Genomic DNA, 27,127 nt, shown 5'->3' with positions numbered 1-27,127 from the left:
TTATAGATTTTAAAGAGAAGACTGACAATTTTATAATATATCTAATATTACGTATAAATAATTTATTGCTCGATATATAATATTTGTAAAAAAGAATTTTATACGTGACTGTCAGATGCCGACTAAGCATTGTACAGTCGGTGTATATGTACTTGATATTATAGATTTTAAAGAGAAGACTGACAATTTTATAATATATCTAATATTACGTATAAATAATTTATTGCTCGATATGTAATATTTGTAAAAAAGAATTATTTTACTACTTCTTACATTTGAAAACAAATATTTATAATTTTGACGTCAGAATGCCACGACATGCCGTAAGAGCACAAGTAGTAAGCTACTCGCGGGGGGATGTCGAACGATGCGAATAGATGCGAAAATCATTCGTATCAGATTCGCAGCTTCGACGCCGGGGATAGCTTGTGACGCCCTTTACGCGAAAACCTGCTACATCGTTGTTTGCACGCACTTATATAACAACGTCACGCACATACCGCTCGCTCGTTTATTTCTTTTGTTCCGCGCCGCAGCCAGGGGTGCTGGCTCGTTCCCTGAATCGCTCTGGGGTTAGGAATTACAACGAATCGGGAAACTGATATTGTACCTATATGGGTATCCAGAGAGAGGTGCATATCGCTGAGAAAGAAATTGAGAAATTGAGAATAAAATTTGTGTAAAATTATCTAATTCTGCATTTTTTTTAAATTAGATATTGGAAGGAAAATATTTTACTGGTAATGAAATTTTATTGTTGATTTTATTATGGGGATAGAAATCGTTATAGGACTGAAAATGAGTATGTAGAACATTCCTTGGTCCAGTTATTCATAATATCCATGTGACAGTTCAATATATAACCTACGATACATGTAAGTATCTATTATCATAGAATCATTGACGATAAACCTACCGAGTGAAGTTAGCTCTGTTACATAAAAATTAAAATTGACTGATAAACTTCAGTTGGCACGTTTTACATAATAATTCGATCTATTCGATTCTTCAAAGTCTTACGATGTTCTAAGTGATACTACTATGTTTTTGTAGAAGTATCATAATCCAGTTTCATTTCGACAGAATGTATCATTACAGTTCATAGTTTTTACGGGACTTCAAGATTCATTACGTTTTCGGTTTAAACTCTGTGCGGTGTACCTCAGCGTAATACGAGGTACGTCAAGCAAAATGGAATTTGAACAGGTCAATTAACTCATCATGTTTCTCATTTCTAGAGATAATTTTTTGTAATCTTTTATAATTGTTCTAAGAAATACAGAAAACGACAAAAATCCAATTTGGTATTAAATAAGAATCACCGTTAAGCAACATTTAAAGAAAAGATTATTCAAACAATCAATTGATAATTCAGTATCAGATTGGAATTGGCTGGCGATTATAATTTGTAACGTATTTTTTTTCCTTAACTCGACACCGATAGCAAGACATACGAGAACGAACTATCTTCGAGAACCAACCTACGTTACCTTCGGCCGTCCACCCGTCGTTCGTGCATCCGCAAGACAGGCGGGCGCCAGCCAATTCTCTTTTCACCGGGAACTGACGAGCCGGTAGAAACTGGGAGTTGCGGTGGAACAGGCCCAACTACACCAAGAACGAGAGTTCTGACGGAACCTATCGGACGAGGCGATAGCTTAACGGATCCTGTCGATTTTTGGGGTCGCGTAAAATCAGCAAACACAACTGGATGCACAAACGGAAGCGGTCGGTTACAGAATTGCGCGGCCGCTCAGGCTGCTAGGTTGAGCTAGAGAGGGACGGGGTAAGAGTCCGGAAAATAGTGCGAGAGACAAAGAGCAACGGATCGAGAACGTAGCAGAACGAATCGGAGCTGTAAAATCGAAATCCCTTCACCAATTAATAAATTCGGAGCACTCACCGGAGCTGGTGCAGCTAATCCGTGGAGGCCGAGAACTGCATCCAAAGGACACTCTGGTGGACACTGCACTAAGGCACAGCACTACACTTCCGGAACACTCACAGGAATTCATAGAATTGCCTGGATATCGCGAGAACAACGCGAGAACTGTACGAATCGAGAACTTGCTATACCGTAGCGAAACACGGCAAGAAAAACTATAAACAGATAGCACGGAAGCGCGAGCCAGTGACACCTCGGTCGGTGCCCCGAGACAGACTGCTTTGACAATAGTCAAACTGCAATAGCCAAATGCCAAATCCGAGAACTAATCATTCTGATTGGTCGAGAGCCTTATAACCGATAACTCTTCTATCTCCTTCCATTCGTCCCTTTAAACCAAATCGAGAGCATTCCTTAGCGAATCGGTACGTATCTCCTGGAGATCCTCCACGGCCGCTTCCCCAGGGCATCGGGCGACAGCTGGGCACCACATCCTTAACTCGGACAGGAGGTTCCTCCCTTGCCCTCAATCTTAGCAAAACCTTATCTCCGCCCGCTCTACAGCCCTTTGCCCATCTCCAGCGGGGCGCCGGTGTTTCACCCGGGCTTCTGCCGGTCCGTGGAGACGTCTCCGTCGGGTACTCTCCTCTGCCGGGCAACTCGGTACGTCGAGACTCTCTCCCCAGGGCAGATTCGAGCACCTCGACCTCAACTAAACAATAACGACATCTTACGAGAGCCTTGACATAACTATACGAATCAACCCGAGAGCGTAGCTTCTGAGCAGGGTGGCGACCCGAAGGGAACCAGAAATCGAGAACGCTATCTGTATCGGTAACCGGAGCCACCTTGGTACCGTGATTCGAAAAATCACGTCATCACAAATTATATTAACAATTGTCTACTGGACAAGAACATCTCGCAGAGAATGCAGGATAACAAAGCATCTAAAGCATTAGCAATGTTTTGCTCAACAACAAATATTTCCATTTACATGATAAATAATTTGCTCTAAGGATTTTTTGTTTAGCTCTGTACTTTGTACATCCTAGAAATTTTAAACCTGAGAAGACTCGTTACTCCAGACAACTCGTGATATTCTAGTTGTAATACATTAGAACATTCAATCAAATTATTAATTAGGCATCACGTTATTTAAAAAAAAAATGTTACTCAGACATACCACAAATACTAATCGTAGTCATTTATTTCAAAGTTCGACGAAAGTATTGTACTTGATTAGCTATTCAGTTGCTTCACGCAAAGATATATTGAATAAACTCATATTTACCTTAAACTAAAACAGTGCTCCCTGCAGGACCGTAAGTAATTCTATACGTTCTTCAACAATTGGCTGGTTAATCAAAAAACTTTCTCAAGACTAAAACTTACCTCATTACCATCTTTACCAAACCTTCTGCTAACGTAGCACTTTTGCTTCTATGACCACAATTAAAAGAGAAAAACTTATAAAAATATGAACAACGTACCTTTGCGTCAGCAGTTTGCGGTAATGTTGATACAATAAAATAAAGTCTTATGAGGTACTTCGAAAATATTTTGACTTTTTAGCATTTTCCAAGAAATTGACAAATACGTAAATAAGCTAAAACGAAACTTCAAAGTTTCTGTGAACCGATTATTAAATCGAACTTATCTAATTAACATTTAACGAGGATGAGAATAATAATACAGAGACAAGCTATGCGTTCGCATAAAGTAGTTTTTTATTATCGTATCATGAGACATTATCCTATCCAGGGAATAATCTCTGATATACATATACACATATATATATATGTCTATACGCATATATTTGTATATATATATATAATTCTAATAAACATGAACAATAATAAATATAGTGTATACAAGAACCTAAGGAAGTCTGCAGCTAATCAGGACGCAGCATAAAAACGATGCACCTGTCACATTCTCGTTATAGACATTAACGAATTTTCTTTCTCCTTTTGATTTCAAAGTACACTGACTAATAATTTCGCTTTTATCAACGCAATTATCCGATTTACAGCTGTACACTTGGAGACACGCCTTATTCGACTCCCCACCATTATGGTCTCACGTAAATAAATCCTAAAGCAGATCCGAAAAGTAATGACATAGCCACATAATAAATTTGAATTCACAATAATAAACACATAATAAATAATACACATAAACACATAATAATAAATCCCAAGACTTTGATTCGCGAAGGTCAAAAATATTTTTGAATATCTAAACACTTGATGCACGAATTTAGAATTTCACCGAGAGACAAAATATTTTCATAAACAAAATTTTTATTACGTAAGACAATAACGATAAGGAATCGCATTTCCATCTCAACCGTAACGTTAACGAAGCTACATTATTCTTTTTTTGTAATACTAAACGACGATTCTTCTACAGTCCGTTTACTCGAAAATATTCAAAGCGGAGGCTATCGTTTTGAAAAATTATTTTCCAAAACGTTAGCCCCCACAAAACCATCGTGTTCTCCTTGCTCGCCTTCGAATCGTTTGACTTCGCAATAATAATAAATAGAGGATCGGCACGTCAATGTCTTTGTGATTGCAGAATTAGTAACGTGTTTCAACGTTACCTGCGAAACGAAGCGTTTACGTGACTTTTACGTGAGTCGTATAGCTATAGGTACGGTCAATATCATTCAATCAGTCCCTACCATTAATCTCACACAATTTCTCCCGCGGTGTTACAGTTCCTGTTTCTATGCTGAATTGTAAAGTATCCAGCTGAATCGAACGATCGGTCGTCACAACCGTAGCAACATTTGACAAAATACTTTGCGTCGGTAATAACGAATAACAAAGGGTACGTTCGAAAGCGAGTTTCCATGAGTATGCTATACAGTTACCATATGCCTTTGACAATAGCGATGTGATCATTCAAAATTCACGTTGCTTCGAATAGAGAACGAAGTAACGATCACTTTCGTTAGATGAAATTTAATAGAATTCGAAATACTTCGATATTACATTGAGCATCGAATGCTACTAAATCGTAAGGCAATCTCAAATTCCATGCGAGCGCCATTAAATCATTTTCGCTTTCCATCTGACCTACCCTCTAATAAATATCGTTAATTACAGTATTGCACATCGACGAAACGAATCTACGTTTATCTCACAACACGGTCAATACCTTCTATATACAGTTCTGCTTCAATTTTTTTTTTTTTTTCATTTCTTCCTTTCCTTCACTTTTTTTTCCTTCTTTTCATTTACTTTCTTATCTTTCGCATCGTTGTAACTTTAGGGAACATGCTGACAAGATAAATCAGATACCAACGAGCTGATTACAGAAAGATGATTATATATGGAGAACCGTAAATTCAGATTGTGAAATAATTCAGTCCGAGATGTCAGCAATATCGCTTATCGAGTGCTGAAATAGCGCGCGAATCTCTTATCGAAAATAATTGCGGATAATGCAGAACGAGGTATAAAGAATAGCACGATTTAAATACCAAAAGTGGCATATCGTTCAATTAGCCGCATCATTCATTGCGGATCAACCGAACGTCACGAGACATCGATATAAATTTCTCAAATTTGTATAGTATAAATAAATTTAGGTATAAAATAAAAAAAATGCTTTATCGACCCGATCGAAATAATCGCCTGCCATCTAAGATTCTCATATGTGGTCGGCTCGTTGAATAATAATGAGCCAATGGCAGATCAATGAAGCATCGAATCATCGTGCTAGTATGACTATGTCTTTACATTATTCGGCACTCGCAGCGGTACGATAGTACGAACGATTATATAATATATTGTCATTATTCGAATTAAAAGTAAACGAGAGTGGCAAGTTCCCCAATAGTCTGTTATAGAGACGATTAGATCGTGATTACGTTATTAATAAGACTACCTGATACTTTTTATAAAGGAAATAAGAGAGACAGAGAGAAAGAGGTGGATATTTATAATATTGCTGCACTATTGAATTTAAGCGAGGGGATGTGCCCTCCCTATCGTTATGCAAGCAGTTCACCCTTTATCTTGAAAATCAATAGGTATAGTATCATAACACATCCCCTTGAGCCTACCTCAATAAGTATTACGAGAATTTATAGTATATAGCTTTGCTTAGCACTTTATTTAAAATAAACAAAGATCGATGTTAATGTTTTTCGTGGCTTGCGAATCTAACGGAACCAGCTCGCAAAATACATAGGTGCTTTGATCAAATCCCCTTGATAGGGATTTACGCCCCTCGATGGCATCGACACGTTATACGATATTGTATATATGTATATATATATATAATTGCGAACGAGTAAAGGCGAAACATGACTGTAATACGATTTCCTGATTATATATTAAAACAATAAAAAACGATTAATCGCGCCAAATTCTTTGCGAAAGGAACTCTCTCGTTTCTTTGGGTATATAACCTATAGCGATATTATTCCTTAGCGGAAAAGACGTCACCATCAAAGTTCAACGAAATTTGGACCGCAGTCTTATTTTGCCTGAGCGTGATTCGTTAAAACGGACCATTACTTAAAAGTTACCGTTTGAGGTTTTATTCATAAATAAAATACAATAAAAAGTTCTCCGGTACGCAGTCGATTAATATTATTATGCACGAATAATTGCAAATATGATAATCCTATGACGTTTCGTTCGATGAATCCTGCGCGCTTTGAGAGAAAATTAAAATCACATACCAGAGTAGACTATAGAATAATTGGCTGATTAAATGTACGATTAAAAACAAGCTAATCAATGAGGAACGATATTAATGTCTTGATATTGATAATCGAATGATAGTATCACTATGGATGTGCGATTTCGTGGTTTTTCAATTTAACTGGCAATATTTTAATCCAGCTGCTCCATCTAATCTCCAGCCTCCCCCTCCAGCCTCTCGTTTATCCACGAAATCATTTTATTCCTTAATAAATATCTATTCTGTCTAATCGATATTAACGTTATAATTCTTCACCTCTACCGTTATAATACATAATGACGTGCGATTGGTACCGAAGTGAGCCTGAATCATCGTGGCAGCTTGTGCTTATCGTGAAAATTCTTCCTTGTCACGATCCGCGGGACTAGTCTGTGTGTGTGCCATTATTTTCATCAGGCTGAATGTTTGGTCCGAGAATGAATATATTTGTGCGAGAGGCATACGAGAATCCCGAGTGGTCCAGTGTTCCACTTTCTGTTATGTCGTTGCACGACCTAAGTCATAAACGGATCTCGAGTGCGAGAAACTGAAGTTTTATCACAAGAGACGTACACGGTATAACGTTATTCGATAATATTTCCATATATATATCATGCTACGTCTATCATTCGCTATAGGACTACGCGCATTCGCTGCCATTGCTACACAGTGGCTTCTGAGCCCTTGAATGATCCGCCTCTATTCCGACGTAATTGAAAATGCATTTCTTTTTCAATAAAATGAAATTCACAAAAATTATGTGACAAGTTCTTCTTATTTTCCCTGTTCTCATGCGCTTCGTAACGAATGAAACTAGATATTAAATTGGTGTTTGCGAATTGGCGTGGAACTGTTTTTTGAAAAGAAAACTTTGCTTTGTTTTTAATTACGTCATTTTATCAGTGCACAGGACGGACATTCATACTTTTATTAAATAAGAACTAACACGAATGATGCTCCCGTCCCGTTGACAAATACACTAGTAATATGCTCATCGTTTAATACCGCTACTCCCTGTATAATTTTTTTTTTCTTTTTTTTCTTTAAAAAAGAATTTTTTATTTGATTGCTGCGATCCATACTTCGGTAAGAGTACTTCTAGCAATGTCGTGCCGTACGCATTATTTTTCGCACTGCTCCGCAGTTATAAATAATTCGTCCCTACGTGAAAACAATGCGTCATCACCTAATCGAATATTTGGCATTTAGGCTGTGTTACCTTTCATCAGTTCTACAATAGTCTAAACGACTTTAAGTTCGTCATGTAAAAACCAAGTCTTGCTTGCGGCTTCGTGTCACTGACAAGTCTGCTCGTCACTCGATTGCAACATATAGAACTATTAATAGAATGTATAGTAATGACGTCAGACGCGAAGAATATTTAATAGAGACATATCTCCTTTGTTTTTAATAGACTCCCCAAAACTTTGGTTAACTTAACTTTTGTTTGCCACAAGAAATATAGTACAGTTTTGTTGACTCGGTAAGTGCTAAACTGGCACGTTGAATTCGAAATAGCGACAAATTTTCACAGAGTGTACTGCGTGGAATTTGATGAGAAGCCAATGAAAATGAAGCAGGCATAATTGCTGTTTCATTGGCAGGTCAGAAAGTACCTTCATCTTCCCTTGAAGGCAATATTTTGCGAGACAAAGGTTCTCTTGACATTAACGTCATTTAATTGACAATAATGACTGTTAAGAATGCTTCGCTTCTGACGCCATCATTTCGTGTAAGTGAGCCATGTTCCTGCATGTAGAATTGATTAACGAGCAGCCTAAAATCAGACTGCATCGTGTTTGCTGTTAGACACGTCTTGCATTAGACCACCACTGGCACGAAGATAATTGCCATCAAACGACATCGCGATATCAAAGGAGCAGTCGCTGACATACGAATGACGTTAAGGCCGATTCACGCCATCTGGTTAAGCGAAGCGAAGACAGTGTTACGACTGATAAAAAAAAAGGTCAATAAAAAACTTTCGAGTCACTAGTCTAATTATAATAGAAATATCGGAATTAAAGACACGATATATGAAAGGTGACAAAAATTCGTGGAATCTCGTAAATAACAATAATAAATACAGTCATACCTATAATCATCAGTAACGATGATTTCATGAGGTTAAAAAAAACATTCGGTAGAAATTTTCAGTTTAATAGACACTGGAACAACAAATTTCTTATGGCTCGAAAAAAAATGCAAAACATGTTGATCTTCATGCTCACATTCATCGAAGTCGACATACCTTCGGCTTTCTGCCCTGTATTCCCAAGAGTCTGAAATTCAAAAAAAAAAAGCAGACATATCGAAAGCTATGTCGATAATCGATCGGACCTTCGCGTTGTCGGCTGATCAGGTCGTGCGAGTCTGAATGACGAGAATAAAAGAAATTCGTATGAAAAGAATATGACTCGGCCTTCGGCTGGTAGTCGATACGAGAATCTCGATATTCTCTCTATGCTAATGCAGATCTCATGTCTAAAAGAGATACAACCCAGCATGACGCGCACGCGATACTTTGGTACAGCCGTATTCTATCAATAAAGTAAACTTTATTGAACGTCACTACGTTACTTCATTGTCTCGGTATAATTTTTAAATGTAAATTTAGTAATACAAAGTGTGCGTATAACCACGAAGTGGAGGTGTATTTTTGGCAGTTCAGTTTTCGAAGACGTTCTTCGGTCGCGTCGGGCGATGCACGTGCTTAAACGAAAGCATAGCGCATGCGCGGGTGCGACGCCGCGAAATTCAAACACTCTTAATCGCGGTTCGCTCTCCTCTTTGGTTTTCCTTTCAGCGGTCACGAGCCACGTGCCGTACCGACTGATTAATATACATCTACAAGATCACGCGACGTAATCAAAAATCAAAATCTCATTACTCGCATAAATCGTAATCACTTTTTCAAATATCACTACGTCAATCGCAATAGCTTTTAGGCTCATTCGTCCAATAATAGGGCAACGTTCGATGCTGCTTTTTCAAATACATAAGTATACATACGTGTAATATATAGGTATGCACGGTACGCCAGTGGACTTGCTTTAGCTGCACGCTGTTCGTTATCTTAGGTACGTTATTATATACCCGTTCGAATCGCGATGTCGCGATATCCGTGTAATAAATATTAATTCTACGATACTATACCTCCCGGTTACTCAGGAAGACATATGCACTTACATATGTATATACAGATTCGTGAAGCGGCGTGTGACCTTACCACTGTATATATGTATACTCGTAGTAGGCAGTACACTACGAATCAGTACCGGCTGGTGCGCACTGAATCTTGTCGTTAGTCACGGCGATTTGTCTGTCGGATCTATGGAAACGATTTTACAAAAATCATTTTATTCCGAACGTCTAGAACGACGTCAGGTCAAAAAGTTTTTTTTTTTTTTTTAACGAACACCTAACCCGTCCTACATGTTGGACGTGCGTACGCGAGTGCGTTACGAGCATCGATCTACAGGAATGTTTAGAGTTTCTTGAGAAAAATCGCCGACCGACGTGCATCTTCCTAAGAAGTCCAAGGGAAGAAAATCTAGTTCTTAATTATTCGCAATTTCTTTTCTCTCTGGCTATAAAAAAAATTGCGGGTCATCGTAAGCGTTTCGCGAGGCTGCAGTTCCTTTCAAAACAACGATCGCACTTTGACTCACAGCGATCACTTATACCTTTGGCAAATATCTTGGACGCCTTAAAACGGAATATACATCTTTCATCTAGATAAACTCCAATAACTTACCACGAATAAGCGAGGCCGTTGATGTACCAATTCTCACTTAAGGACCGAGCAGTTGACAAATATTTATCGTGCGCATGCGCTGCTCGTTATTTAATCGATTAATCGCTTTATCGATGAAGATTATACGAAAGTCCGGTGGAATAAAATTTTAACAAAACTAACAAAACATTGGCGACTCCGCGGAGCAATTCACGGCTACTTGTAGTTCTTGTAAATTTACTTACAAACTAAAAAAGAGAACAGAACGATTCACGTCGCTAGGAGGTAATAATACAATGAAAAAAAAAGTCAGTTCTATATCTTTTCACGAAAGTAACACGTGATCGAACTTAGTCAAATTCCTGCAGTCGCAGTGAGCGCGCTTCGGATCCCGAAAGTGTAAGGACGAAAGACGTTTCATAGAAAGCGGCCGATCGGAATCTCAATTTTCAACACGAAAAGATCAACCTGGCGCACTAGAGCTCCTCGGAAAGAGCAATGGGAGCCCTGGAGCCCGCTTTCATGTCTTTCACTCCGATGCCGATATCGTCAACGGGCATCGGTGCTAATTTCAGCTGATTGCCATTTATTTTAATATCATTGACCGAATGGGACCGTCCGTGTGTCGCAAGAGGTTTTGTGTTTGGATTGGTGTTGGGACTGGATACCGAATTTGGAGTTGAATAGTTGTTGGAATTAGAGTGCAGATTAACATCTGGATTGAGATTCGAATTGGATGTTGAATTCGAATTCGAATTGGTGTTTGAATTCGAACTAGGATTGGGCTTGGAGCGAGATTTGGGCTTGGGATTTGAATTAGGATTGAAACTCGAGTTGGAATTAGGATTGCTCTCGGGATCATGACCAGAGTTAAATGCTGGCTCTGATGAAGTCGAGAATTTCATTGTCGTAGCCGTTGTCGTACTTGTCGAGCCAACGAGACTCGTCAGCTGGTTAGCTGACTGCGAGCGAATCGCTTGGTTTCCCAATTTGTCCCTCAACGCCATCTGGTAGGCCACCTCGAAGGCCTGGCCCAGTGTCAGAATGACTTCGGTAGCCTGGTCCTGAAAAAAAAGAAGAACGTTTTGGGCCTAAAGTACGTGGCGCCAACGCTTGGGACGTCGTTGGCTCTTCATCGTGCATTTGCTCAATGACTATACTGACCAACGTCCCACAGACGATAATGAAAATAAATACGCGTACATCCGGAACGGTATTCTCTAGTTTTTTTTTAACATAACGAACAATTACCATTGTAGGCACGCAGAACACGTGACAGAAGTGTGTGCGACTCGCGTGATCCTTGGTGATGTATGCGAAGTGCGTGAGGTCATCGGCGTCCTGACATGCACAGTGGATATTGCGAATTTCGTGCTCGCAGATTGGTTCCTGTTAATTCAACGATCAGAATTTAAAGCTTCGATACGAATGACGTTTAACCTTGCTTTTTTGAAAAATAAAATGATCGACCGTAGAAACGCGCGTCTTACCTTGGTGAGGGCGTTCAGAAAACGAACACCGCGAAATGAAATGGCCAAAGTAATGTCGGGTGTGACGCGAGGATCGTGACAGGCCTTTTTTAATTTCTGGATGGATTTCTTCGTTGATTCGGTACCCCGCAACTCCTTGACCACAGTTGAGCCCAAGTACTGTCACATTTAAAATGAGAACACTCGTCACTCGGACCACAAACAAGTAGTCATTGAAGTCCCATCGGAGTTCAGCTGCTAATCGAGGTGAGTAAGTTGATTGACACTTACCTTGGCAACGTAAGTTACGCAGCCAGTGACTAGAGCCTTGGGCTGATGCCTCCATTGAGTCTTCAGAGTAGACGGAACTCCGAAGAGAAGTTCTGATGGGGCTCGTATCTCGAGCTGTTCCGGAGCTGAGATCGCACCATTATGAGAACTTGGTCGCTGAGGTGGTTGGGGCGCCGGTCTGTTTTTACGATGCCTCAAAGTTCCGGTTCCGCTGACGGCGCTCGACGAAGCAGAGGTGGTAGAAGTGCCTGATGTGGCTGAAGTGGCTGAAGTAGTGGAAACATTTGCCCCGCTCGTTAAAGTAGCTCCGTTACCTTGCACCGTTTCTGGCAGTTTCTCACGAATTTCGTCCTTCAGTTGCTGAATATTCGTTTTCTAAAGCGAACGAATAAAATCGAGAAAAAAAAATTCTCATTTATACCTACATACCACTCTGCATCGTCTCGTTCCACGTTAACACGGGAAATCGCTTTTTTAATCCAAGGCTAATATTTAAAGATACATACAATATATCTGTCCCACGATAAAGATTATGGTCAACATGTCAAAAAAAAAAAAAAAGTGCAATTTTGTTTCTCCAAAAATTTACGTAAAATAAGCTAATCGAAAGCCAGCCGATGATCGCGCTTGAAGGTAAGTTATATCACTGAAAAAAAAATCATTAAAGACAAAAGCCAGTATGTGTTCGAGGAGGATGAACTTCCTTAACAAGAGAAAATTGTAAGGAGCGTGAAGAAATGAAGCGTACGAATAAAAATAATGAGCGTACAGAAGTTATCAGTTTGTTAGACGTCGTCGACCGATGATAGATGCTTCACACTTATTGGCTGAATTTAATAAGCTAATTAAGAGAGCATGATAAAAGGATAAGTGCCAATTGGTACGGGTTGTCGCGGTGGAAAAGTCGCAAACAAAAACATCAGGCGCCGCTCGAACGGTGAGACTGAAAGGTTGCTGAAGTGTCGGCGTCGCACAATGCGAAGTCTCCAATTAGCCAGAATATTTACATTATAACACAATGCAGTGTGATCGAACGAAACGTTCGATACGATTGGGGCTGTGTGTGTTCCACCCTCTCGCTCAAATACACCGTGTTAATGAACAATCTCATCCGCCGAAGAAGACTTGTAACCGCTGCTGCATCCTGCATCCCTACCGCGTAGCGCCTTCATCGCCCTGAATCGTATTTGCACGAGAATTCCAAATGCTGATACGTCAAGTGATTCGCAAAAATGGCATAAAAAATACGCACAACTGTCCACCTTGACTATTTAGATTTCATTTTCTCAATCCACAAAATAGTTATTGTTATCGCCATTGACATAAATAATTATTAAAAAAGTTGTCCATCAAATCGAAACATGCTACATTTTACGACTCACCAGCGTATTCAGATCCTTGTTGAGGTCCTCGAGATTGGGACCACTAGTACCATTGCGGGTCTGAACTCGCGAATTGGGCGCACTGACAGAAGCAAGAATGCGTTTTCGATGAGCCGGTTTTTGAATTTCGAGGACGGCTGCCAGCTCAACCTCCCAAACTCGACGTACTCGTTCCATGTCAGTATACAGGTGCTTCCTGAACGTTTCCGCATAATTCTCCAGATGTATGCTTTTCAACCACTCGTCGACAGACTGGCTGACCGTGCCAGTTCGCTTCTCCAGCCGTTTTTCCAGTTGACCAGCCGCACTCATTATCATGCTGCGCTCATTCTCGCTCTCAATGCCCATATCTTTCAGATCCGACTCGTCGAGTATTCCGTTCTTATAAAAAAAATCATCAACGATCAGTATAACTATCTCGCTATCAATTCGTGAGCGTTCGTCGTGTAGATTATCGAATACTTACTACATATCCAAGATCATCGAAACCATAATTCACAAATAATGATTCGTAGTCGGAGAGACTGATACTAGAGAGCCATTGGCCTACAGAGGTAGATACTATAGGGCTGCTGCTGCTCTCTGAGCTGAGACCTAAAAGACCAAAGAGAAATGACTTTATGAGTTTCCGAAGCGCAATCGTACAACGCGTTCTATTACGACAGGTTTGATTTGTCCCGAGATGAAGAAAAGGAAACGAAACGCAATACGAGATCTCGAGAGTAGGGAATGGCGGGACGATAATCTGGTGGCAATAATTCTCGAAATTCTTTCAACTGGGTACTCGGTGGCGCGCTTGGTCATCATCTGACATATATGGACGTATATATATATAATAGCCTGCATATATACGCGACACGAAAATTTGATCAAGGACTTTTAAATTACCTAGCCTCGTTTGAAATTCCTTCTCGATCTCGGTCACAAAGACGGATTCTCTTACGAGACCGGTACCAAAAGAGGCCATGATCTCTGAAATCTTGGCCCACTCTTCCTGCTCGTCGAAAGGACTCATTATGCTAAGAGACTTCTCGTCGCGTTCACGATCACGATGAGACAACCGGAAGGCAATGTCGCCGTCCTCGAGACGTTCGGCTGCACAGTCGGTTCCGGTTCCGGTTCCCATTGCGCAGCCACTAGGCGCATAAACGTTTCGCAATCGCCGTAGGGTGCGTGGACGCTCAGCTGTGACGGAACCCTTCAGCAAACCTGTTAACAGAGAAAACCGATCGATCGGTGTTAAACGCTTGCCAAATATCGTGTTCGCCTGTCGCACGCGATTCGGAACACCTCTCGCAGGACCCACCCAAACCGTCACAACATTTGAACGCTTTCAAACCATTTCACCAGCAAGACCACAACTGAAAACAAGCAGCGCACCTATCGGCTCTTTTTGTTCGGACAGACTTTACGAACGCCGAAAACAGGAGTTGCGTTACAGCTATGTCGAAACGTTCGGAATCGCGTGGCCGTCAAGTTTATCATTGAATCGACTAATGGAATTGATGTGGTTGCACGCTCTGTGCTTTCGGTCCATGTCTATTTTGACGATTGAACAGTGACAAAGCGGACCGACGAAAATACACGGGAGAATATTAATTAAGTTATTGGAATTCCTCAATGTCTACGGTAAATTTAACGGAGACTTTAAATACTAATAAATTACGAGGTTCGAAATTCAAAATGACAATTTAATAGAAATATATTTAAAAAGTACGTAAGACTTGTATGAAAAAAAAAAAATGTCAGACATACAATCGATTGTTAATATCGGTGACTGCTGATTCAATGTTAAATCTTTTAGATGATGGTGGTGGTACTGTGCGAGGAAGCTGGGAGCTTTCAGCAGTGATCGCTTTAAAATGTGTGGATGGGCTCGTTATAAGATAACGTAAGGTACGGTCAATTCGTATGAACAGCACGATTCTTTCATACGTAAATATTGTGCAGACCCTTGAGCTTTTCTCTCGCGAAACTTATTACTCCCCGCATTATTTCACAGCTCCGGAGGACAATTTGTTTCAGCACACAATCCCGTTCAGGGTGATGAAATTTCTTTTACATGAATCCCACGAATGAAAATTTACTTGGTGAGCTACGTGCTGCCGAGTCGGGTAAGCAGTGTCTGCCTTTCAAAGATGGTCTCGCGTATACATCCGCGCGTAATGAAAAGCTCATAAAAATACTAAATAGAGAGGCTCGCGTTACAAGCACAAACGTACGTAATTTTAATTAAAGCTCCATGACGGAAGGCGTCGCTTGCCGCCTCTTGCTTCAACCCCACGTTATATTATGTAGGTAGTTATACAAGTCATATACGTAAATTACATAAATCTCTATGGCGCTGCTATCCTCGTGCAAGGCAAGTCAAGTTTCACCGGAGTTTCATTACGTAACAGTTCTTCGCTTCGACGAAGGATTCCGAGTGCGTTTAATTGTGTACTTTGTCGTCGCTTCACCGAATACGAAGAATCTTAATTTATCTTATTTCATGCTGGTACATCAAATTTCACTTTAATTAAATCAACACTTTTATTTATACTTTTTACGCTTGCCGCAATGCATATTTTTATACATTTTATGTACATACTTACCTATCTGTACGATTTATGCTACAGGCTACAATACGGTCATACGCTAAAGCGTTATTTCGTTGATCACAGTGTTAAAGGTAGAGGAGGTTCAATTTACAGTGACTCACATCGAAATCTCCTACGTTCTGATTAATTAGCTAGGATATAATTTCAATTCGGCGAATACTCGTGCAATGTGAAAAATTCGTCAATTTCGTCGTCTGTCAGTTTAAGGAATTGGACGGAATTAATAGAATTAAGTAATTGCTGTTCGGTCTTTGAAGTACGTTGGAAATTTTTTATTTTTTTTTTTTTATAAGGGCTTTATTAATTTCTTTTTTTTTTCGTGTTATATCATTGGACCGCCCTGCGCTTACTTCTTAAAATAATACTGTTGATGTATATAACATCTCATCGGAAACAAGAAATAGGTGCAATTACAAAGTTTTAATAGGGATCAATTACGTGCATGCTTTTGAAGAATTGACATACGCGAACGTTTTGATGAAATAATAGAAAATTGGGTAACGATCAGTAACTACGGTTTATGACCATTAAAGTCAGCCCCACATAAACGGGCGCTTGACATGCTCGACGGTAATTGGCCGTCAGAGCATTTTAGACGACATTAGAGATGAACGAGGTTTAAGAGGGACTTGTATGGTGCAGCCGATACCTTCGCAAATTACTGCCCACTCGATACGAGCTGCAGCAAAGCTTTGTATCAAAAGCTGCGACGGACCATGCGTACAATTGCCAGCATCGTTTTCGCTCCACTGGACGTACGTACGGGTCGTTAACTTCACGTATACAACCACTGTACTTATTCCTATGTTTCCACCAGAGATATGAAACCCAATTTATAATATTAGGATAAAATCAGATTGAATTACATCGAAATAAGCATGTATCAATATCTTTTTAATACTCGAAAAAGATAATGGTATTATTATAATGATAATTTTTACCAGTTTTAAGGATATTTTCATCAACAATATAATTTACTTCACAACACACGTTAAGTAAGAGCGCTTCTACCTTAACATGTATTTTAAGCTCGTGACCGAAATACCTCAATCGCATTGCGTGCGTTATTAAAAGATAGGAGAAACCAAATTTTCCGTGAAAATAAATACCATGAAAAAAAAAATGTAAAATCATAAAATTCATTTCCAAAAATTTTCCAAGCTAAAACAATAATTATTTAATTCGCAGTGCGTAAAACTGGATTTGGATTCTTATACGATATGTGAAATTTGAAAAAAATTGTATGTCATTCAATTTAGATATATTCAGCTATGAACGATCCTTGTGTCACGAAGTGAAAATAATGAAGGAAATAAAAATATCATTTGCGGTCTTAATGATGACGTGAATTTTAACAATGGATAATTAGCTGACAGAAGAATGCATTTTGCCGAGATATATGTAGACACTATGCACCGCACTTGGTCGACCGATCGTTCGAGCAATTGAGACTAATGGACCATGTTGGCTCTCCACTCTCATCCATAAATTGCATCAACACCCGTTGACCAATTATTTATCAGTGACAACTCACTACGGACCTACAGAAGTTCGTTGAAACGGAGTATAAGAAACCGTGTTGGAGATAAACATATTATACATCGACTCGTGCAGACTTTTGTTATTCTAGAAAAATGTTGCTATAGGATACAATTTCAATAACACATTTCAGCAATGCTACGACAAAGATGGGATACGCCTATTTTTTATGTATATATATCTGAGCTCAATTACACGATTCTTTCACGCCCAATGATAAACGTACAGTAATCATAGAACAATAATAATAGTCCCATTTATCTAAAACTAATGCAATTATCTAATAACTGTATAAAGGCTGAAATCAGATTTGTCATCGAACTCATTAAATGGAGAAGGATTATATGTTCGTTGCCGCAATCACGTAACGTTCAACATCCCGTGTATTTTGGTAAACGTTCTACGTATAGCTACACTTTAGATACCATCGAATGTAAAAATAACTTGGTAGGTTCCTCGAACAGTGAATTCCACTCATTTTTTGTAATTCTTTTAGCGTTTTAACCGGAACTGTGCCGAATCGTTCAAGGCCCACGCGTTAACCTCAATGTTCTTATTTCGGATCGTTAGAAATAACCGTGATTGCATTGGTACCTTGATTCGATTTTCTTCAAGTGAATTTTTGTTTTCCATTCTCACGTAATCGTGAGTGCAAGTTTAATATGTAATTCAGTGAGAATTCAATTAGATTTACGATCATTCGTTTATAGTCGAAAATCGAATAGAAACGACAAGTGTGCTGTGGTTTAAAATTTTTGATATTTCAGCATTACGTATTGTAGATTACGCTGCTAATGTGAAATACTAATACTGTATCTTTTACACAACTGTACCAAATTTAGTTAGATGAAAGTAGACCGTTTTGGAATACGAGCACAAGTATTACATAAATGTTTCAATTGAAGATAATAAAATCATCCACGGGTTTTACGTGTTTTCCTAGCAACCTGCTGATTATCAGTACCACATTAATCTCATCTGACTCTATCTATTAATCAAGATTTCAAATGACTGTAATATGTCCATGAGTAAAATATTTTTCCTTAATAAATACAAAACAATGAATTCGGATCAAGCGACACGTGACTGCAAAAAATTTACGTTTCTGATAAGTACTGATAAGTATAATTACCGATAAGTATGGAATTGCATTGAAATATATTATCAATTTGCTCTTTATCGTATAATTTAAAAATTTTATGGAAATATATCAGTGGCTCGAATTAAAGATTTCATCGTGTTTGAATTGTCCAAAAAACACGCTACTCGTGCACTGACCACATTTAAACGCCTCTTAGTAAATATGAGCTGAAAGTGTAATTACTCCAATATCTTCTTTATCGTTTTAATCGGTTAATGATTGGAGACATGTAAACATTAAAACACACGGTGAACGAAATGTAACAACTTGTAATTCGGGTGAAAACAAAAACATACGCATACCAAAAAAAAAAAGGTTTCAAAAATAGAAAATACGTATAAGTAGCTCAAAAATATCCGTGTCAACATAACACGACATAAATATCTCAGCAATCTCTTTGAATTCGATACTCATAATAAATAAAAAAGAAATACTATAATTTTTAACATGAAATGTCAGCAGCCAACAAAATACGTATAAATTATGATATTATAATCGTCAAATTTCATACTGAACATTCGACTAAAACCTAAGTACACGAACCGTTTTAAATGGAATTTTAACAGTATAATCGTAAATATAAAATATATATCAGACTTGCTAACTGAATATTATTTTTTTTTCCAGTAGTTTCAACAGCTACTTTCGTGAGTCACACTTCATTCCACCACAGCACCGCGCGAACTGTCAAGCTCTCTAAAGTCCTTCTAAAGTTAACCAATTAAAGATCGTTTAAGCTAACGAGAACATGACGTCTGCATAAAACCGCACATTTTTGTGCATACAAAAAGATCCCAGAAAAGAAAACTCATCAGCTGTCTCAATCGTTCTAGAGGGCAGCATTAAAATAATTAGAAACACATATATTAAATTAAAAGCCATAAAATAAACATCAACGATTAATATATTATCCAATATACTCTATGTATACCACATTTGTCATAAATTTAACACAGCTAATACCTACATACATAATTTTATTCGCCCACTCTCATTGTCTACAATGAGTTCCACTTAATGTATAAAGTGAGTTGTACCGTTCTACAAGTAAATTTCTCCATAGCGCAATTCAAGTATCGTACCGTATAAGAAATTTAAAAAAAATGTCGTGCCAATTTGAAAGCCTTGATTACTATAAGTATTGCGTCAAATGAAAAAAATTAGTCATTTAAAGCCAGCAGACAATCTAAAAGATTCATATTGAAGAATGAAAAGTACTTTCAACATAATTGTTGCAACTGCTAGAACGCTTATTAGGATACGCGGTAAGCCATTAAGTACCTCTCCAGACCTGTTTTCGTTGTATTTCCATCGGCACTTGTTTCCGTTGCAACGAAGCGAAACATTGAACTTCCGCCGACTGGTAACGACAGTCTGGTCGCGCCATTCGGAACGGAAGTAAATTTTAAATGCACTGCAAGTAATATAGGCGCGCCAAGATATTAAAGTGTAATTATAGAAAGGTATAGTACGTGCAGAAAAAAGTGTTTTTGCGATTATTAGAGGAACAATTTGTATTTCGGCAATAACAAATTCTAATGCAAAGAAAAGAATCCTACTCTATAAAGTAGACGGAGGTAAAACTGAATACACGAGTAAATAAACTAACGTCAGTTTCTTTAAAAAAAAAAAGAAAAAAACAATTTCCTACGGGAAAAAAATCAAAGAAATTTTTAATAAAAATTATAATTGTTAAGAAAATGTAAAAAAAAAAAGACTGAAATTTATTACGTTAAACACAACAGGATTTCCGATTCCAATGGAAATGACAAAGCAATTGACTCGAGGTTACACTGTTAGCACGTGGCACGGTTCCTCATTGTCCTAGCTTTCTCCTGTAAACACGCGGGCAATTCACTTCGTCTCTTTCCCACTCTCTTCTATCCTCTTCCTTTGCACTCTCCCTTTCTATTTTATTCTCAATGCTTCTCCTGCCTCTCTCTCTTTCTTTCACTCCCTCTCCACCTAACCATTCGAACCGATTGTAACAGTATGCGTAGTACTGAATCCCCACTGCAAACACATGTTGCCACTACACAATTGCCGGTCGATTCTTTACCGGCATTTGCCATTTTACATTATAACGACGTGCTGCTTGACAACGATTTCCTCGAGCAATTTACGCGAAAGTAGGTGCATACCGTTAAAACGTATCTAAAATATTCCCTAGAATCACCTGTTATGTAGCACGATATCAGTATCTTGAAATAACAGCCTAGAACTCACTGTAGAGAAGGCGCCCAATCGTATCGGTGTACTGGCCGGTAAACAGCAGCAGCAGAAACAGCAGCAACACCGTCGAAGAGAGGTCGAGGTCAGTCACGTCGCGCACAAGTGCCTTGTAGCTCGTAGACGGTGAGCCATACAATAGAGCGGATGGGCGGACGGTTAACGAGACGACTAATTCGAAGTAACCGTCAAGCTAGCAAGTGAAGACGGGAACGGACCTCGATGCTCGCCACCCGCACTCAAACTGACTGCCGTCACAACTCGCTACTAGCCTCAGCCGAAGCCACTAGCTTACTAGCTCGCTAACCGCACGGAAAGATGACCCAAGATATGGGACGGACTGGGTGTCTCTGGGTCTCCGCAGCAAATTACTTCCTCGCGTTGGACTGCGTGGTCGAGTGGGGCCTTAGTCGATGGGGAGGGAAGCTATCGTCGTGTTGGGCCTCCGGGCCCCGAACCCTCCGTTGAACGCGATACTCTTCGTTTGGGCCCGACTGGCTTATCGCACGAGAAACACGATGGGCACACTACAACACTACACTCCTGAAAGATCGCGGATTCTCCAAAAGATAAATTTTCTCCTGGAACTTAAGACATGGCTTCTCGTAAGTTGAGGCGGTTTTTCGTGAAATTTAAACTGGTTTTCAGTGATATAATAACGAGTAAATAAATGACTCGGTGCAGCTTCTTCGAGCTCGTGAAGATCATAGAATCAGCAATGTTTGGCAAATATAAGACGAAGTTGATGCTATTGATAGTGCATTACTGTTGGTAATTGTGAGACCATCGAATTTCTTCATACCATGTTCGACCACCGGACGATACTGACTTATATCTTTTAATGACGTTAGTCAACAACGTACATAGGTGGAATACATTTGTAGATAAATGTCCGATTGTACTAACAGTGTAGATCAAGAAAAACAGAATTGAGGCAACGTTCAAGAAGTAATTCATTGGTAATTAGAAGCACCCATTATAAAGTGCAAGATGAAAATGATAAGGATAGGGCGCCAAGAAAACTTGACACGGCCCTGAAGATAGGAATTGAACGACACAGCCGGCACGATGAGTACTGTTGTGTGTTATGGCGCCTGCTTACGGTCGGTAGGAATCCGTTCCAGCTGACAAGGCAGGAGCATTGTAATATCTATGGATAACGTAGAACATGCCGCAAAATGCGCAGGTAAATCTGATCCGCTCCGTAAGTCTTTCAATGACGTTTAAACTATTGACCTATTAAAGTGTAATAAAAACGACTACATTTTCTTCCCTTCTCAACCTGATCACGTGTCTTTGATTCGTTGCAACTGTAAACATTGCAGGGTAAGTGGATTGCACATTTTTCTTCTATTTAAAACAACAGGTAAAACAAATCTCAACAATTTCACTGTATCTAAAGATAAATACGTATAATATAAAGCAAATATTAATTACTCTTCTGACAATGTCAATAATAACAAAACATACATATCCGGCTGGTACGATAATACCATTATCCAAACTAAAACAATTTTAATTATATGGATCTTTCGCAATTACCCCAATCGCTCAGCAAAACATTGCTCATCCGCACTATAATCACGATACCGTAAGTCATTCAAAAGACTAACTCAAGTTCTTTCCTAGAAAAGTGTATCTCTAATCACAGTTAACAAAGGTATCTGTTACATAAGTTTTGTACTCATATCGTGACACTGCTTTTTCATGAAACTGTTTATAACATTGTGCTGGGTTATTCCCTGCCGCTCTCAAGCCTTATTATGACCCATCCAAAGTTAACCTAACTTTTTCCAGTACCCATACCGCGCTACCATTATTGGCAATATTTATCACAAAGAAGAGAAATGTTCGTGGCGACATATTCGATTGATCCGTCATACGTATATATTTTTTGTATTGGTATTCGGGAGTGTATGCATTTAATATGGCCGTGGAGTGATCCGGCAAGAACGATAAGCTAACCTAATAGCTGCGAGGAACTTCTTAACCACTTAGCAATCGCGCATAATTGACATCCGTCGCCTGCATACCTTTTATCGACTGTAGTACGTGTTGTTAATTATAATCGCGTCACACCTTCGGTACACTCCTATCGCGTATCTCTGCATCGAACAAAGAAGAGGTTCTCATCGAAGAGTTTTCACTGCTTGACAGAAACAGAGCCGAGCGACAATACTCGCGTGACTCATGACCCGCGCGCCACGCATTCCTACGTGATGTCATACGGACTGGCTCACATACGAAACGACATTAAACGCTCATTCTTAATCAACGAATTGACTTTTTTACAAGTACACGTTCCAGGAACTATTTTTGAGTTCCAGCTACCATGAACTGTTATGTAAATTTTTTACTTTATATTGCGAGAGCATTATACCTAATATGCATGAGCTTCGTTCTTTTGGACAACATTCATTTTATATTTGTTTAATAGACCTTTGTTACCTCTTTATGCCTCTGGAAATGCCACTTCAATCCGAATCGATGATAAGAGACCGTAATGAAAAATTATTGTTATCGCGCATTTTTCATTTACCATTATTATCGACATCCTCTTCGAAACATTATGTTTTATTACTCTTTGCATTAGTGAAATATTAAAAATAATTATAAAAGTTGGTTATTTTAGGGACAAATATAGAATTAAGGGGGAACTCGTGTAGAATATCATTGTTAATTTTTTTATCTAAACTGTCAACAATACACAAATTTTATGATCGTCAATAATTCAACCGTCAATTCATCTAAAATTAAATATCGTTGGTAACAAGATCTCAGATTCGTACAACAGAAGGTCATGATTTCATGAACTATAAGTATATGACTTCTCTACCGAAACGATATTCGGTTCACCACTGAAACTTAAGGCGTTGCTCGTGAAGCGTGTCGATGCACTTTAACGTGTGATTAAAGAGATAACGTAAAATAATAATAATATAGTATCACTTACAGGTTGTGTAAATCGTATCGAAAAAAAGTCCTTGAGCTAATTAATCGTATCGGCATAACTTAAAACAACATGACAAGGATACAAATTCTAATTAATTATTTCCAGCTGAATGCATAAGTTATATGGGATACATTAGTATGCTAAATTTTAATGTAGAAAATATTTATCATAATGACAATGAAACCATAAGACTCAGATAAATTCTAAATTGAATTGTGCATATTATATTGCATTATTAAAATTCGCAGTCGCAAAAAACAGCTCAAGCAAAAGCTCGTGCGCAATTACTGTGAATAAGTACAGTGAATAGTTCACCCTTGTATACGCAAGGACCCAAAATGTAGGCTACGTCGTAGCACATGGTTCTCCATTACATATAACATAAAACACAGTCGGCAGCATCCCTCGCGATGGAAGCAGACTAAAATTTACTTTGTGATAAGTTTACGGAAATGGGCGTTTTTACCTACCACAGTTTGCTTAGCTAACAACGCAGGCTGCGTTTTCTACCGTTGAGAGGTTCGACCCAGATAGTTGCTGCTGCCGCTTAAGCCAGGCAACTCAGATGGCACTTTTGAGAGCAACATAGGAAAACAAATAAACCTAGGTATTCAAAGGTCAATGTCTACAAGTAGTGAGAGTTTGAAGGAAGTACAGTGGCGAAGACAAATTTCTGGGTTTTTCGTCTTTTCGTATATGCGCACATGGGTCACGTGAGTCATCGATTCTTAATCAAGCGATATCAAGGAAATAGCAACGTGCGTGTCACTACGAGATTAACAAGAGTTTGGGCATAAGCGGAAGAAAATTGTTTTCAAATTTTTCGAATTACACTCGGAAGTTTCAATGGATAAGTCAGTCTTAGAAGTTGCAATGGCAATTTGTTATTAACTATATGAATAGGGCGATATAAGCCAAGACTGGTAATATTCATATGACATAAGATATATGAGAGCTATTGATAAAAATATTGAACAGTCAAAAACGATATTATATTTAATGTAGTTGGAGTAGTATAGATGAAAAAAACTTAAACGGGGAAAATTATTGATTGATGATTCTTTATCTTGGCAGTACGCGATTTATGAATTACCACTGTCAATCTATGCATGACTTACCGAAAATTGTGATACTGCATCTTATTATCTTCTTATCACTTTTGCTACAATTCAATATTCACTGTAAGTAGAAATATTAGGACTTTGATCGAAAGTGGATGGAATGTAAATGTATGTATTTCAATGGTATATCAACAGTATGTAAAAACGACCCTTCGCCTATGCTCTTACCGCGATAACTACCAGTCATAAATTAGTTTCGACATTTCGATAAGCTGGTGCACTTACCACCCGTGAGCTATCTGGCTTGACAGTAGTTTTCTCAAGCGACTGATAGTACTAGACGATTTCAAGAGTTCATAGAACCACAAAAGATGTAATAAGGCAGAAATTCTAGGCGAATCCCACTGTTTACAAAGATCCAATACACGAGGTCTCTTACGTAAGCGACGATAACGATGCATTTGTATGAATTTTTTATATCACTCGAATCCCCCTATAGCACGTCCACGAAGATTCGACGTTTCACGAACAACTGACAGCTAAGGAAAAAACAATCGTATGTACATCAGTTGCGCATTGATCGCCGATAATCAGAAAGGAGATTAACGTCAGACTTTTCTTATCTTAGACCAATGGCAGCGTATCGAGTGATTCGGAAACTGATAAGACGGATTTCTTTTGACTTCGAGTAAAATATTAAATTTGTTTCTGGTGTATTGATTATTGTTATTATTGGATAATTTAAGGTCATCGTAATGCATTTTTTCCGAGTACTTTAACGTGTTAAATATGAGTCAGTCGGTATATAGACACGACCACGTTTATTATGATAACGATAAAACGTTATCAGCGGGAAAGTTATACGCGTAAATTATATAAATAAATATAATATCTCCAGTTGTGAAGTAGGCCAATCGAAATTAAAATTATATACTAGGTTTGTACAAGTTTTTAATTGTATTCTCTATACGTTTGCCTTTTCATTGGAGTTTCATATGATGTTATCCTTGTCCTTGGATTTATCTATGCGCAATGTAACTATAGGTGTGACAAGCGGTGTCTTTTGATAGTCCGTTACGGATGCCACTTTGCCGTTACTTGACCGATGTTATGCACTTAGAAAATCAATGAGTCCCAGACCACGTACTTTTAAATCCACAAATTTAATATGATTCACTGCTCTATTCTTTGAGTCTTAAATAGAATACTCAAAAACGTTCGTTTACTGAAATGATACGAGTCTTCAAAATGGTTTTAAAAATGTTACACTCTGAATTATGAAAATTAATTTCGATTGTTGTTTTTCTGGAAATGTACTGCAAAAGTCATTTTTGCAAATAAAAAGTCACAAGAACTCAAATTCTTGTCAAGAAAAAATTCTATAATCGTACGTACGATTCAATACTTTTTCAATTATAAGAACTTTTGACACATAAAATCGTGAATATTAACTTCTTTTTAAACACACTAACGGAATGTGTAGTAGCATCGTGTACGTCTTATTGCATATAGTCGGTCGATGTGTTTTTTTCGACAGATTGAAAACAAAATCTCTGACAAGTCACACGTGGCCTTGCATACAATTTTTCTTAAAAAATATGCATATGCATGCATTTGCACTAAATTGTATTATATTTTTATATTTTTATATATTTTGTAACGTAATTCTTTTCCTTAATTCGACACCGATAGCAAAGCATCCGAGAACGAACTATTTTCGAGAACCAACCTACGTTACCTTCGGCCGTCCACCCGTCGTTCGTGCATCCGCAAGCCAGGCGGGCGCCAGCCAATTCTCTTTTCACCGGGAACTGACGAGCCGGTAGAAACTGGGAACTATCTTCGAGAACCAACCTACGTTACCTTCGGCCGTCCACCCGTCGTTCGTGCATCCGCAAGCCAGGCGGGCGCCAGCCAATTCTCTTTTCACCGGGAACTGACGAGCCGGTAGAAACTGGGAGTTGGGGTGGAACAGGCCCAACTCCACAAAAACGAGAACTCTGACGGAACCTATCGGACGAGGCCATAGCTTAACGGATCCTGTCGATCTTTGGGGTCGCGTAAAATCAGCAAACGCAACTGGATACACGAACGGGAGCGGACGGTTACGGAAATGCACGGCCGCTCAGGCTGCTAGGTT

The 27,127-nt window shown here is 38.8% G+C and overlaps 1 protein-coding gene and 1 long non-coding RNA gene across 4 annotated transcripts in view; one reads left to right on the top strand and one right to left on the bottom strand.

Annotated features, from left to right (window-relative positions):
• Window positions 1–3,594: 3,594 nt before the first annotated feature.
• LOC107271110 (ankyrin repeat and sterile alpha motif domain-containing protein 1B) overlaps window positions 3,595–27,127 on the bottom strand; it is a 55,579-nt gene continuing 32,046 nt past the window's right edge. For all 3 annotated transcript variants that reach the window (XM_015746726.2, XM_015746727.2, XM_025088350.1), the window contains 7 exons: window positions 14,353–14,673; window positions 13,931–14,058; window positions 13,465–13,845; window positions 12,083–12,457; window positions 11,813–11,971; window positions 11,574–11,711; window positions 3,595–11,386 (listed from right to left, as the gene is read on the bottom strand). In XM_015746726.2, coding sequence (XP_015602212.1) covers window positions 10,799–11,386; window positions 11,574–11,711; window positions 11,813–11,971; window positions 12,083–12,457; window positions 13,465–13,845; window positions 13,931–14,058; window positions 14,353–14,673 — 2,090 coding nt within the window. In that variant the 3' untranslated portion in view covers window positions 3,595–10,798. The remainder of the gene's footprint in view (window positions 11,387–11,573; window positions 11,712–11,812; window positions 11,972–12,082; window positions 12,458–13,464; window positions 13,846–13,930; window positions 14,059–14,352; window positions 14,674–27,127) is intronic.
• Window positions 21,091–27,127, top strand: part of LOC112494861 — a 12,428-nt gene continuing 6,391 nt past the window's right edge. Inside the window, exon 1 of the long non-coding RNA XR_003060758.1 lies at window positions 21,091–22,299. This is a non-coding gene — a long non-coding RNA (uncharacterized LOC112494861). The remainder of the gene's footprint in view (window positions 22,300–27,127) is intronic.

This window comes from Cephus cinctus, unplaced genomic scaffold (assembly GCF_000341935.2).
Source record: "Cephus cinctus unplaced genomic scaffold, Ccin1 Ccin1_scaffold0898, whole genome shotgun sequence".
Classification (NCBI taxonomy): domain Eukaryota; kingdom Metazoa; phylum Arthropoda; class Insecta; order Hymenoptera; family Cephidae; genus Cephus; species Cephus cinctus.
The sequence above is the reverse complement of the archived record's forward strand: the minus strand, read 5'-3'. Positions and strand labels throughout refer to the sequence as shown.